This window comes from Camelus ferus, chromosome 16, assembly GCF_009834535.1.
Source record: "Camelus ferus isolate YT-003-E chromosome 16, BCGSAC_Cfer_1.0, whole genome shotgun sequence".
NCBI lineage: Eukaryota > Metazoa > Chordata > Mammalia > Artiodactyla > Camelidae > Camelus > Camelus ferus.
In genome coordinates, this window is record NC_045711.1 from 42,897,903 (window position 1) to 42,911,168 (window position 13,266).

Here is a 13,266-nt window from a genome sequence, read left to right on the forward strand (position 1 = left end):
CTCAGGGTTTGGCACATGTTAAGCAACAAACAGTTGTAGACTGAATGAAAGAATACATACATAAGTAAAGTTATGTTGCTTAAAGGTAGATGTTCTGCTGACGTTTATTTGGATTTTTTTTTTTTAATGGCCAAGGGAGATGCTGAAAAACACCTGCTTTAAATATCCCAGGCTGGACATTATGGGCATTACGGCAAAGTCACCAATCTAGCCCCATGCTGGCGTGGATCCAGTGTTTTGGTGGGGTGATTCACAGCCCGGACCAGCACCGGTCCTTTGATCTGCTGCCATGCAGAAGTGTGGCGCGCCACTCTGGCTTGCCTTTCTCTCCTCTTCCTTTGCCCCAACCAGCTCTGTGGGTCACACTGGCCTTTGCCGAACGTCATCCATTAGATGCATCAGGAGTCATGCCTGGCCCAAGCTTCCTGCCCTGGGGTGGCCTGTCTCACTCTGTTGATACGTGTATATGCCCACATTTACACTTGACTCTCCCAGTCCCTCTAGGCCAGGGCTAACCTGCAGTCACTTTAGGAAAGTCTTCCTGCCGCAAATGGAGGGCAGGTGGGTCCTGACCGTTACCTTCCAGATTGTGTAACCAGGATCCGAACCTCAGGCCCTGGATCTTAGGCCAAGGCTTGGATTATTGTATTCTGATCTGGAAGGAACCTTGAGGTCCCCTCCAGTGGGTGGCAAACTTTATTCCCAGGCCCCCCTCCCATTCAGCCAGAATGACTCTCTGTGCTCTGCTCCGTGGGGTAGGGGTGGGGGTCAGGTTTCCTTTGAAAAGAGGATCTCACTGCTCAAAATTCAGAGAGCCTTAGACCTCCTCATTTCACAAATGTGAAAACTGAAGCCCAAAGAATTCAGGAGCTGTACCCGAGATCACACTGCTAGCCAGTCACGCCCTCATTCTGTACTCCTGCCATGATCCCTGCTGACCTCTGGCCCTAGGGTCAGGACTCCCATCCATGGGTAGGGTGACGGAAAGGTCAGTGTGTGGAGGCTGGACCCTGGGGGCTTCCCTGATGCCAGGGAGGCTGAGGGAGCAGAATCCTGTCCGGTTTGTAGGGACTCACATGGAGGAGAGAGGCCAGCCCAGGGAGGCTGGGGCTTCCTCTGTCCAGACGTTAATTAACGAGGAGAGGCTGGGCAGCCAGCCCTCTGCAGCCCGGCAGTGCAGCCTTCTCAGCCAGCCCCGCCAGGAGAGCGTGGGAATCCTTTGTCATGCAGATCCCGCGGCCTGCCTGTTTGCCACCCTGGGATTTTTTTTTCCTGTTATATATGGCTGACCCTGTGGCTAGTCAGTTAAAAAAAAAAAAGTTATCTGACAATAGATCAATACCTAATTAAAGCCGGAGGCGAGGCATGAAAGGGGAGAAGAAAGATTTATAGCTGCCCTGGGAGGGGAGAAGGACTTGGGATTTCTTAGTTCATGACAGTTTGTATTTTCCTGAGAGATGACATCCCCCGCCTTGAAGCTAAGAATCTGTTGTGAGGACCTCTTCCTGGAAGGAGCTCCATGAGCCGAGGAGCCTTGAGAGCTGTCTGTGGGGGCTTGGGGAGGTGGGGTGGCAAGGTGGGGAGAAAGTAGATGACCTTGCAGGGGTTCCCCAGGCCCAGGGTGTCGGGTACCTGGTTCCCAGGCTGGGCTCAGCTTCTTGCTAAGTAGTGGACCCTCCGGCCCTACAGAACCTGCAGAATTTGGCCTTCTGCCTGTTCCTCTCTCCACCCAGGCAGCAGCTAATTGGCTCATGAGCCTGCGGGCATTTTCCAGTGGTGATTTCTGCACACTCACCCGGGCCAGCCACCTCTCATCCTCTGAGCCCTGGGTTCTACCTCCCAGTTATTTTTAGTCTCCCATGTCTTTCCCTGGAAGCCAAAGCATTGATCACACTTAAATGAGACCAGAACAATACATTTCCCATCTCCTCTTTGCCCGGCTTCCCTCCCAGGACAAAAGTTTGTCATCCCCCGACCAACAGTCTGTACCTTTCCTTTCCCCCAGAGAGGGTGACATCATCTTTTTCTCTTCCCTGGGACTTTTCAAGGACATTTTCCCTCCAGCTGTGGAGATCCCGTTGGCCTCTTGTAATTTCACTCGGTTGGACATGGTGCTCAGCAGGTTTCTGGATGCTGTTGAGCAGAGAGAACAAGGGTGGAGGTTGACCTCGGTCCCAGCTTGGGGCGTGGCTGCTACAGAGGCTAAGAGCACAGGGGCTCCGTGTCAGGCAGACCTGGACTCACATCCTGGCTCCAGCCCTTCCTCCCCATGACTCGGGGCTCAGCCTTCTCATCTGTGCAGTGAGGCTGCTAGTGCTAGCCTCAGAGGGCGATCTTGAGGGTCAAAGGGAAGGATGGACGTAAGACCAATGTCTGATACACAGTGCCCCGCAAGCGGTGGCTGTTTCTGCTGTAACTACTACTACTGTTGTTGCTGCTGCTCGAAACTGTGAGAGAGCCCAAGGCAAGGCAGAGCTGGGCAGCCAGGCAGGTGAGCTGGGCTGCAGTCCCAGCTCCGCTTTGGGCAAGTCCCTTCCCTCCTTTGCTTCTCGTCTGTAGAAGGAGAAGTTTGCACCAAACGGTTCTTTCAGCCGTAAATGAATCTTCCAGGAGGCTCCAAGGTGACAGGGGATCAAAGGAAGAAGAGAGGGAGCCTTTGCCCTGGGGTCTCAGCCCTGAGGCTGCAGCATCTGAGGGCCTGGGACTTGGGATGGGGAGCTGACTCTAGCATCCCTGAGTTCTCCATCTCTCTCTGCACCAGGGTCCTTGGCGGTGTCTGTGGCTGACATGACCGCGCCGGTCGTGGGCTCCTCTGGAGGGGTGTATGCTCTCGTCTCTGCTCATCTGGCCAACATCGTGATGGTGAGCACTTCCTGTCCCGGCGGGCCTTTCTTGGCCTCCCCTCTGCCATCTCTGGGCCCGGGCATTAATCCGCTGGAGCTTGGTTTTAGATCCTCGTCCACACTCCAGCTCAGGCTCGGCAAGCCCCAGACGGCCCTAGCTGATAGCCAAGTTCAAGGACACTCCTCACGCTCTGCTGGCCCACTTCCGATGCAGTCTTTCCATATATGATTCGTATTTTCTCCAGCCATGGCTTTGCCTATGAATTTGCCCAGCTCCCTATTTCAACTCTTTCCTATTCACTGGCTTGAAAAAGTTAAACTCCTGGAGCACTAGCACGCATCATAATTGTAATTCAATTATGAATTGAAAATTGTTGTTTGTCGCAGATTGTTCAAAGTAAAGGGACCTTAGAGATGACTTTATCAGAATTCTCAAATAGGAAAGAAGGCTCTGAGAACTTAAGTGATGTGTCCAAAGTCACAATCAAGTTTGTGGCCAAATCGGGACTTGAACCCACATTTCCTGGCAACCATTGAAGTGTGGAAGGTTCACTACAATGGGGCACCGTCATTCCCTGTCTCATGCCCTTCCCTACCTGTTCCTGAAAGGCAGTCTTGCTTAAAAGCTGAGTGGGGCTGTCATTCAGCCTAGATCTGAATCCCAGCTACCCACTTCCTAGAGAGTGACCTGGGGCAAATGACTTCACTGCTTTGTGCCTCAGTTTCTCCATCTGTGAAATGGGATGAGTTGGGATAAATGAGATAAAGTGAAAACAACCACTCAGTATAAGTGTTACCCTTCCCTGCTCCTTGCAGAAGAGTACGGGGTAGACGCAGAGTGGGGACAGGATCTTCAAGGCAAGAAATTGGAAGCAATCTGATAATCTTGGAGGAGGCCAAGGAGAACTGTTCCCTTCTTTTGGAAGCAGTCTGAAGTTTGGAGGCCGAAAGAGGAGTCACTGGCAGCACTTGACTAACCCTGCTGAATGTGCCCACTGGCCCAGGAGCCTCCAGGCAGGGCCCAGGTCTTCCTCATCTGTTTCTCCAGTGCCTGGCGTAGGGCTGGACACCTGGCAGACGGCGCCCGCTAAATTCTGATGAAGGAAGGGAGGGAGGGGGAGAGAGAGGGACAATGTCCAGAAAAGGCATAACTTCTCTTCGGGATCCTCTTGCTCTCACGTCCCTCCTCCGTCCCACGGCCCCCCACGTGGCGGGTGTGCGAATGCTCAGTTACAGCGGTCTGTGGGCTTCCTGACTTCTCCCGTTTCTTCATTATTGCCACTCTCACTTGGCCTGCTCCTCAACACCAGCGCCTTTCTTTTCACCGAAGTCCCCTTTGTACACTGAGAGAGAGCATGAGAGGGGCAGACAGAAAGGGAGAGAGAGGTGAGACAGACAGACACTGAAGATGCTTGCTACTTGCCTGAATTTTGGCATCTTCAAGCAAGCGCGTGGAGAGCTACAGCAGGGTTGGGGAAGCCCACGTGAGGGTTGTGTGTGTGTGTGTGTGTGTCTGTGTGCATGAGTGTTTACACACAGACGTGTACGGCTCGGTCTGCTGAGCACCTGGGAGCCCAGGGCCGCCTCACATGGCCCTTTAAATGGGTCATTCTGTATCAGTGCCACAGCTTTCCCCAGACACAGCGTTTCCTCTGAATTCTGCCTCCTCCACTCCTCCCTCCCCCTGCCCCAATTCCCTTCTGCAGGGGGAGGAGATGCCAGCCCCTCCTTCCCCTTCCCCTCAAGACGTGTCTGTGTGTTGAAGGTGTCAGAGCAGTACAAGTCCAAGAACGCGGGGAAGAAGAGACAGACAGGAGTTTATAACGGGCCCTGTTTCCAGCCCTTCCCACCGCCTGGGAAGCAGCCCTGGTGTCGCAGAAGTCCCCGTGGTGAGGGCAGACCACCCCAAGGACCCAGGACCGTGGGGTGAAGCAGTGGGTGGAGGAGAGGGGTGCGAGAGCAGTTTTGTTCCTGTTTATGCTTCTTTCTACAAGAAGCCTGTGGCCTGTGGCGGTGGAGATCAGCCGTCCCATCCAGGAGCCCGGCGCTCTTCCAGAAGGACATGGCTTCCCATGGGGTCCCCCTCCCCTAGAAAGCTGTGTAGTGCCTACTGGACAGTGAAACATACCCATTTTCTCCTTAAGAAGGTCAGTTTCCTTTCCTAAAGAGGCTGCCTTTCCCCAGACTAGCTCAGTGCCCGACAATTCAGAGATCCATTAGGACAGAGCACGTGAAGCGGCCATGTCTGTGGGTCGGAAGCACGGAAGCACTGGCAACTGCGTGTGGTTCAACCTCACTGATTCTTAATTCCAAAGTGAAGATTTGGTCTGTGTGTGTATACACAATAAAGCACCTCATTGGATCAAAAAGGAGAAAAAGCATGGACTTGATAGCCAGAAAATCTGGATGTGAGGACTGGTGTCACCATCTGATTAGCTGTGAGTTCCTTAACTTCTCAGGGGCTCCCTTGTCTCATCTGTAGTCCCTTCTTCGCAAGGTAGTTGAAAGACGTGAAAAGAAATGAATGTGAAAATGTTTTTCATGTGGCAAATCATACAGCTGGGAGATCCTGTATGTATGTGTGTGTTTAGATATTTTATACATATAATTTTTATCCTTATAAATCCCACCTGATGTCTGTCAGAGAAACATCAGAAGAATCTGTCCTTTTCTGTGTCCTTTTTGACATAGAAAATCTTGAACACTTCTGTTCTCAGGACTCTATTTAAATGAGAAATTCTGCCTTAAATGAAAGTATGTCTTATTTTTCATAAAAAACATTACGAGTTTCAAAAAGCTTGTCATTTACATGAGGGGATTAAATCAAGAAACTATTTTATGGATGGCATAAAAGACCAGCAATCAAGACTTCTTATTTTAAACACTGGAAGTATAAAGACACACATAATTGAATAATTTATTAATTGCCTTTTGCCAGGGCCCCTGGGGCAGTGTTCATTTTTAAATATACAAGATAGTTTCTTATACTTTGCCCCATACGATAGATGTTTTTCTAAACTGTTTGAGATCTAAATTGTCACAGATTGAACCATACCATCACAAAGCACAAGGAAGGATTCTTGTCTAAAAGACACGGAAGATTTCTGTGTGATAAGATTCATTTTATTAAGTAAAAACCCTTCTGTAGGACAAGTCATCACTCCCAAGTTATCTGTGTCATGTTCTCCTGTTTCCTGTGTTGGGTTTTCTTGAAGTGATTTGACAAGAAATTGTTTCCACTGGGGATGTGTGAAGCTGCACTGGAACGGAGTATCCTCCCTTGGTTTCAGCCTCTGAGCCCTTCACTGGTTGGGTGAGGAAAACGCCAAGGGGACTGGTTACTACTGCCTTGTTTGCTGAGGATGAGTTACCTTCTCACCCTGCTAGGCTCTGGGAGAGAATGAAAGTAAAGGACCTGAAAAAAAAAGTCTCTGTTCCCCAGGGGCTCTCAGGCTTTTCAACATTTATAGCTGCAGCAGTGCTGGCTTCATGTGAGATTTTTTCCTTCTCCCCTGTTGTTTCACTGTGCTTATTTTATTGGAGGAATCATGGGGATGGGGGGATGAGGCAGCTGGTGGAAAGGAGTGACTGGCTGGTTGTTAACCCCTCAGCTGCTGGGAGGCTGGTCACCTCCTGATGTTCGCTTAGCCCTAGAGCTGCTGGGGCAGCCAGCAGGGGCAGACAGCACAGATAGACAGACTGTGGCCTGGCCTCGGACGTGTGGGCGGACAGAGCCCTGGATGGGAACCCTATCGAGCTTAACATTAACTTACTGTGATCTTGCACGAGCCCTCCTGGACCCTCAGTCTCTTTTTCCCTCAAGTGCAGATCAGAGCGTGTGACTGGATCAGCTTGGCAAACTCCAGTGCCTTCCAGTGCCTGGCAGGTGTGGTAGAGGAAGCCTGCCTGGGGAGCAGTGGGGCAAAACTGGAGCTCCCCAGCCTCATCCAAGGTCATTGAGAGTCCAAAGATTTAAGTCCATTATGCAGGGCAAACTCACCATCTTTTCCCCAGGTCTAGATACTGTCACTTACATGACTCCTACCACATGCCAGGCAGCATTCCTAGTGCTTTACACATATTAATTCACAAATTCATTTCACCTTCACAACAAACCGCAAGGTAGGGAATTGAGACGGATACTGTTGTCATCAAATTTTCAAATGAGGGCGCCAGAAAGAAGGAATTCTGAGCCACCCACCCGTGGTCTTGCCAGACCCAAAATACAGACAGTGCTTTTTAAGACAGGTCCCAGATAGGGCCCAGAGAGGGCCTGGACCTTGGCTGAAGGAGAGAGCAGTAAATACGTTCTAGGCTTACTTTGCCCACCGTGTTACCACTCGGAACACAGTGAGAGACACCGTCTTCTGGTATCTCTTTTGTTTTTAAGTGTGGTCAGTACATTCATATTGTGCAACCGTCATCACCATCTGTCCACACAACTCTTTACAGTTTTGCAAAACTAAAATGCTCCCCACGTAGCAACTCCCATTCTTCCCTGCCCCCAGCTCCTGGCAGCCTCTATTCTACTTCTATCTCTGTGACTTTGACCACTCGGTATCTCGTATAAGTGGAATCAAACGTTATTTGTCCTTTTGTGAGTGGCTTAGTTCACTTAACGTCATGTCTTCAAGGTTCGAGCATGTTGTAGAAACTTTCCTTTTGAAGGCTGAGTAATATTCCATTGTGTGCATATCCCACCTTTTGTTTCTCCATTTATCCATCCATGGTTACTTGGCTGGCTTCCACTTTGGGGGCCATCGTGACTCACACTGCTATGAACGTGGGTGTCACTTTTAAGGAGAATGAAGGCCTGTGGATGGACATCAAAGGGAGGCAGAGCCTGGCGGGGCAGTAGCAGGAAGAACTTTTCAGTGATGAGAGCCCCTTCACAGGGCTGTCCCAAGAGGCGGTGAGCTCCCTGTCATAGGGGCTGGAAGGCCATTTTGTCAGCTTCTTGGCAAAAGTGTCCCCTTTAGGGGGAGATGGACTATCAGGTAACTCCCAAAGACTTTCTCTTCCCTAGAGCTTCACCCTGGGGAAGAACTGAGGGGCCACCCACTGTCAGAAAACTGAGCTCTCTCGCACTGGGTTGCCAGATCCAGTGGAGGACACTAACACCCGTTTTGCTCCCTGTCTCCCGGCGAGGCTCCTCTGTGGGCAGATGCCAGCAGGTGACAACATTGTCCCGCCATCTACTTAGCACAGAACACGTTAGCCAGCAAAGCTTAGACTTTCCCACCTAAAGAGGGGCCGTGTGTCACCCACCTTGCCTTTTGTGCTGAAGGACGTGCAGGTCACTGAGGAATAACTGGGAGAAGGGAGGCGATGGGCACGGAGCCCAGTGCGGCAGGATTTCTCCCTCTTTGGGCAGCTTCCCTGCATCCCGCTTGGTCCACCGAAGCATCCATAGGCGTTATTGTTGCGTTCAGGGCCTCTGTGAAGTTTCACACATGTGTCCTTCAGTGTCAGAGGAATTTGAGACGTGCCCCTGAGCTGGGCTGGGGCCAGGCAGGGGAGGCAGGTGGTGGAGGGACAGAAGCCCCGGCTGTCCCCACTTGCCTCCTTCTCTAGGACTCACGTGTTCCAGGGAGATTCCAGGCTCCTTTCTGCTTCTGGGTAAATGGAATCGTGCTTTGAAAGCACTGCAGGAGTGCCCCTCAAAGGGATCCTGTGGCGAAGTCTTTTGTAAAGCCAACAGTCCTTTTGTAAGGTGAATAATTGTACTCTGATTATCTGCCTTGGAGGTTCAGAGTGTTCGGAGATTCTCAGGGGAAAGAAGGATTCGTCTGAAGACCATCTGCGCCCCCTCTTTCCAATGCCCAATTCTCTAAAGCATCCCCCTGGAGGGACACGAAGCCCTCGTTTGAAGCCTTGAATGATGGGAAACTCACTACCCCCCCACATAGCTCATTCCATCCTTGGACAGCTCTGCTTGTTAGAAATGGAAGCTTATCCTGAGCTTTAAAAAAAAAAATCTCTCTCTGAAGTTTTCATCCATTGAGTCTTCCTCTATCAGGTTACACTGAATGTGCCCTTTCTTCACCGTGACCCACTTGATAGGGCCAACAATGAGCTTGACCCCCGAGGCTTCTCTTCATTCATCCCTCCGATGCAGGGCTTTGAGTTCTTTTATCGTCGTCATGGTTCTTCTTGGACTTGGCTTGGTTTGCCATCCTGCCTCCCTGTGCGACCATGGGACCCAGCAGTTGATGCCACCGTCAGGTGTCTGTCCGGATAGAGGAGGCGGGACTCTCCTCTCGCAGGAGCTAGGTTCCTGTCCTCTGTTAGTGCAGCTCAAGAGCTTTTGTGCCAGTAATAAACCTTCCATCGTCTAACATCTCAAAGCCATGCTGGTGTGACCTGCAATTAAGCCACAGTCGCCTCACTCAGGACTTCATGGACGTGATTTTCTTTCCTTTTTTTTTTTTTTCAATGTCGGGTTTCCCTAAGCGGGATGCATCTGCAGAGGAGTGGTCTGATCTGGAACTAATGGAACTCTCTCTCCTTTTTCCCTAGAACTGGTCAGGCATGAAGTGTCAATTCAAGCTGCTGCGAATGGCTGTGGCCTTGATCTGTAGTAAGTTCTGATGGGGCTGGCTGGAGGCGGGAGCCCTGTCCTGGGCCTGGGGTCGTGGAGCGGGTAGGGATGGCACAGTCCTTGCTCTTCAGGGCCTTGTGGTCAAAAAGCAAAGGGAGACATGTCCACAGGGTGCGACAAAGTGGGGCTGTTATGAGACAGTCTGGCCTACAGTGCTGCTTCCTAACCTTTCTTCAACTTTTCATTGACCTGTAACGTGCAGACAGAAAAGTGCACACGGGGGACGTGTCCAGCTTAATGGTCGGGCTAAGAAAAAAATAACCTCTTTTTTTGCTCTTATTTGTTTTTTACTTAAAAAAATTTTTTTGGTGTCAGTATTTTTATTTAAAAAAATGTTTTCCATCCAGTTTTATTGAGATGTAATTGGCATACAGCCCTGCGGCACAATGACTGGACTTACACACATCATGACATGGTTAGGACTGTATATTTAGCAAGCATCCATCGTCTCCTACATATACCAAATGAAGAAATAGAAAAAGTATTTTTTCCTTGTAAGAAAAATAACTTCTTAATACGCTTTTCGGTCATGGAGTCGATCCTTTGCGATCTCCTGTTGGAGGCTCAGGATGCCTTCCCAGAAAAAGGCTCACGCGCGCACACACACACTCTCTCTCTCTCTCTCTCTCTCTCTCTAAAACTTACAGTTTAGCAGACTCACAAGCCGTAGCTAATCCATGAGCCCCTAGGAACAATTGCAATGGGGCCTTTGCTGGGAGAAGTCAGTCTACCTACAGAGGGTGTTTTGAGTGTGAAAGAGACGGGTGTTCACCTGGTAGACAGGGTGTTAAGGGGGCATTTCGGGTGCAGCATGAACAAAGACACAGGGAGTGAAGGGTCATGGCTGGCAAGTCGGTTCACCAAACTGACCCATGAGGTTCAGGTCTGTGTATGATTGTATAAGCAATCATAAGAGTCAGATCACGGGGAGCTTTAAACGCAAAGAGAAAGATTGGATTTCATCCTGAAGGCAATGGGAGGCCACTAGAGGGCTGTAAACAAGAGAGGTGCTGACAGCTTTGAGTCTGAGGTGACTGGTCAGGCTGCACTGTGAAGGAGTTGAGCGGGGGCGGGGTAAGACCTAAGGCCAAGGGGCTCATTCTGAGATGAGTCCGAACAGAAGAGAGAAGAGGGGACGCAGATCACCGTCAGTCCCCAGAACACGGCTCTGAAGAGCGGATTATTGTCAGGCTTAACTTACAGCCTCAGAGTGCGAAGTTCTTTGCCCTGGTCACCTCACCTTGAGATGGTAGCGCCAGAATTCAGATCCAGCCTGTACCATGTCTAATGCCCAGTACTTTAGCCAGGCTAGGCAGGAGCTCCTGGACTGTCACTGCCCCAGTCAGCCACCTGCTATGTGGGGAAGAGGGAGATTGAGCGAGAACAAACGTGGGATGGAGGAGGGGCCTGGGTGGGCCCCACTCAGATCCGCTCTCACACCCCTTATAGCCCATGGCTTCCAGGGCCCTCTGGTCTCAGTTTCCTGGATGGGGTTGGAGTATCTCTAATCCCAGAGAGGACCCTCCAACCCTTAAATTCACAGACTCTTTGAGCCAGGGCAGTGGGGGGGCAGTGGGGGCGCATGGCTTCCTTGTCCGCTCAGACTCATTTGTCTGTTTGCAAGGAAGTGAACAGAACAGAAGTCTTGCTGTTTAAAAGAATCCAACTCCAAGTATCATAAAAACTAAAATGCTGTTTCAGAGCCGGGACCAGTGCCTTTCAGCCTTCACTTGTGGACCCCCAGGACCTGGAAAACAAAGGCAGGAAGATAGCCCAGGCCAGGGGAGGTGCTGTGGGGAGGGAACGGTGTCCGTCCCTGGCTGCTCCTTTTCCGCCATCTATCGGCCATCCCTGGACTCGCAGGGCCCAGGCCAGGAACATAGGCAATTCCCAGGGGAGTGGTGTCCCTGGAGGCGCTGGCACCTCTGGCGTGGTCAGGGTGGAGAGGGGCGCACTGGCTAATTAAACGGTAACTGAGTAAGCACAGAATTCCCCCGCAGGCTTTCGGTCTGTCACATTTGCCTTGGTTTCCTCATCTGTCACGTGGGGATGACTTTGGGTGGTGGGTGATGAGATGGCCCAGCTCCCCAGCATCTGCCCTTTCAAGAGAGAACATCCCCATTGGATTGGCGACCCAAGAAGTTCGTGCCGGAAGGACAGATTGGAGAGCGGGATGGGGGTGTTTTAGAATCTCTTAAGATTGAATTCCAGCACCTTGTTGGGACCGTTTATTTCCATTTCTTCCTTGCCCTTTGCCCCTTTCATCCCTTCCTTCCACCCACAGAAGCTCTGCTTCTGAGGGTCTTGAGATAGTACAGGAGGCCACTTGATAAACTTTAAAGAACTAACACACACTGAGGTTCTGAGTTTCCCAAAGTGCAGCCCGGTTCAGAGGGGCTGAGACCTGATACAGGTGAGGGAACTCAGCCTCCAAGGCTCCGGCCGCAGGGGTGTGAGGGCCTTTGGGCTTCTGCACGAGAGCTGTTCCCTGCCTGTCATGTTCTTCTTAGCATCTTCTCCCTCTCTCTCTTTTTCTTTGGTGGGGGAGGTAATTAGGGTTTATTTATTTTAATAGAGGTACTGGGGATTCAACCCAGGACCTTGTGCATGCTAAGCACACGCTCTACCACTGAGCTATACCTTCCCCCACCCCGCCTTTTTTTTTCAATGGAAGTGTAGTTGATTCACAATGTTGTGTTAGTTTCCTTAGGGTCCTCTCCTGATATTCAAATGTCACCTCTTTAGCAAGATCGGGCCTGATACCCCAAACTAAAGAATCCCCCTTCTTTAAAGCCAGCATTGATTTTAAATCACCATTTTTCCCCCCTATAGAGTTTCTTTTACTGAAATTATCTTATATGTTTAATTGTATGCTGGTCAATTGCCAGGCCGTGTAAGCTCTGGGAGAACAGAGGTTTCTCTGTTGTCTCCATGATGACATCTCCAGCGCATCAAGCGAATGCTGCTTGGCCTGATGGGGAGTGAATGAGTTAGTGGGTGGATGGATGGAGCGAGTGCAAGGCCGCCCCCTCAGCCCCCACCCCCTGGCCCTCCTGTGACTTCTCTGTGCTTCCTCCCCTTGCAGTGAGCATGGAGTTTGGGCGGGCCGTGTGGCTGCGGTTCCACCCATCAGCCTACCCCCCGTGCCCTCACCCGAGCTTCGTGGCGCACTTGGGTGGCGTGGCTGTGGGCATCACCCTGGGCGTGGTGGTCCTGAGGAACTACGAGCAGAGGCTGCAGGACCAGTCGCTGTGGTGGATTTTTGTGGCCATGTACACCGTCTTCGTGCTGTTCGCTGTCTTCTGGAACATCTTTGCCTACACCCTGCTGGACTTAAAGCTGCCGCCGCCCCCCTAAGGGACTGGAGGACCCTGGCAGGGGAGGGGAGGGAGACGCTGCATCAGCGAGGAGCAGTTGCTTCTTTTTCTCATCACCAGCGCAGTGAGGCCGGGAGGAGAGCACAGGAGGCGCTGGGCCCCTGTGATATTTGTATTCAGATTTGCACAGACAGTGGAGCCATTTTTCTGAAAGGCACCTGCTGGAGGAGTTGGATGTGGCTTCCATAGTCTTTCTAGACTGTTCTGAAGACATTGGGCCAGGTCAAAGGCCTGGGGTGGGGTGAGAGTGGCCATGCGCTTGGGCTGTCTGTGTCCCATGTGTTCAGGAGTCCCCTCCCTTGTCACAGATTGGGCAGCAGCTTTCTCCCTCATCCCCCACCCTGAGAGACCCTAAGAATGAAGGAAGGCCTGAGGCCGTGGTGGCCAGGCGGGCCCTTGTCCAGCCCAGAGGTAAGTGTTGGCCGGGAAATGATCCCTCCATAGC

At 51.3% G+C, this 13,266-nt stretch overlaps 1 protein-coding gene across 4 annotated transcripts in view; it reads left to right on the forward strand.

The window, feature by feature from the left end:
- Window positions 1–12,955, forward strand: part of RHBDL3 (rhomboid like 3) — a 40,313-nt gene extending 27,358 nt beyond the window's left edge. For all 4 annotated transcript variants that reach the window (XM_032457701.1, XM_032457703.1, XM_032457702.1 and 1 more), the window contains 3 exons: window positions 2,762–2,862; window positions 9,363–9,423; window positions 12,530–12,955. In XM_032457701.1, the coding sequence (XP_032313592.1) occupies window positions 2,762–2,862; window positions 9,363–9,423; window positions 12,530–12,801 (434 nt within the window). In that variant the 3' untranslated portion in view covers window positions 12,802–12,955. The remainder of the gene's footprint in view (window positions 1–2,761; window positions 2,863–9,362; window positions 9,424–12,529) is intronic.
- Window positions 12,956–13,266: the final 311 nt, after the last annotated feature.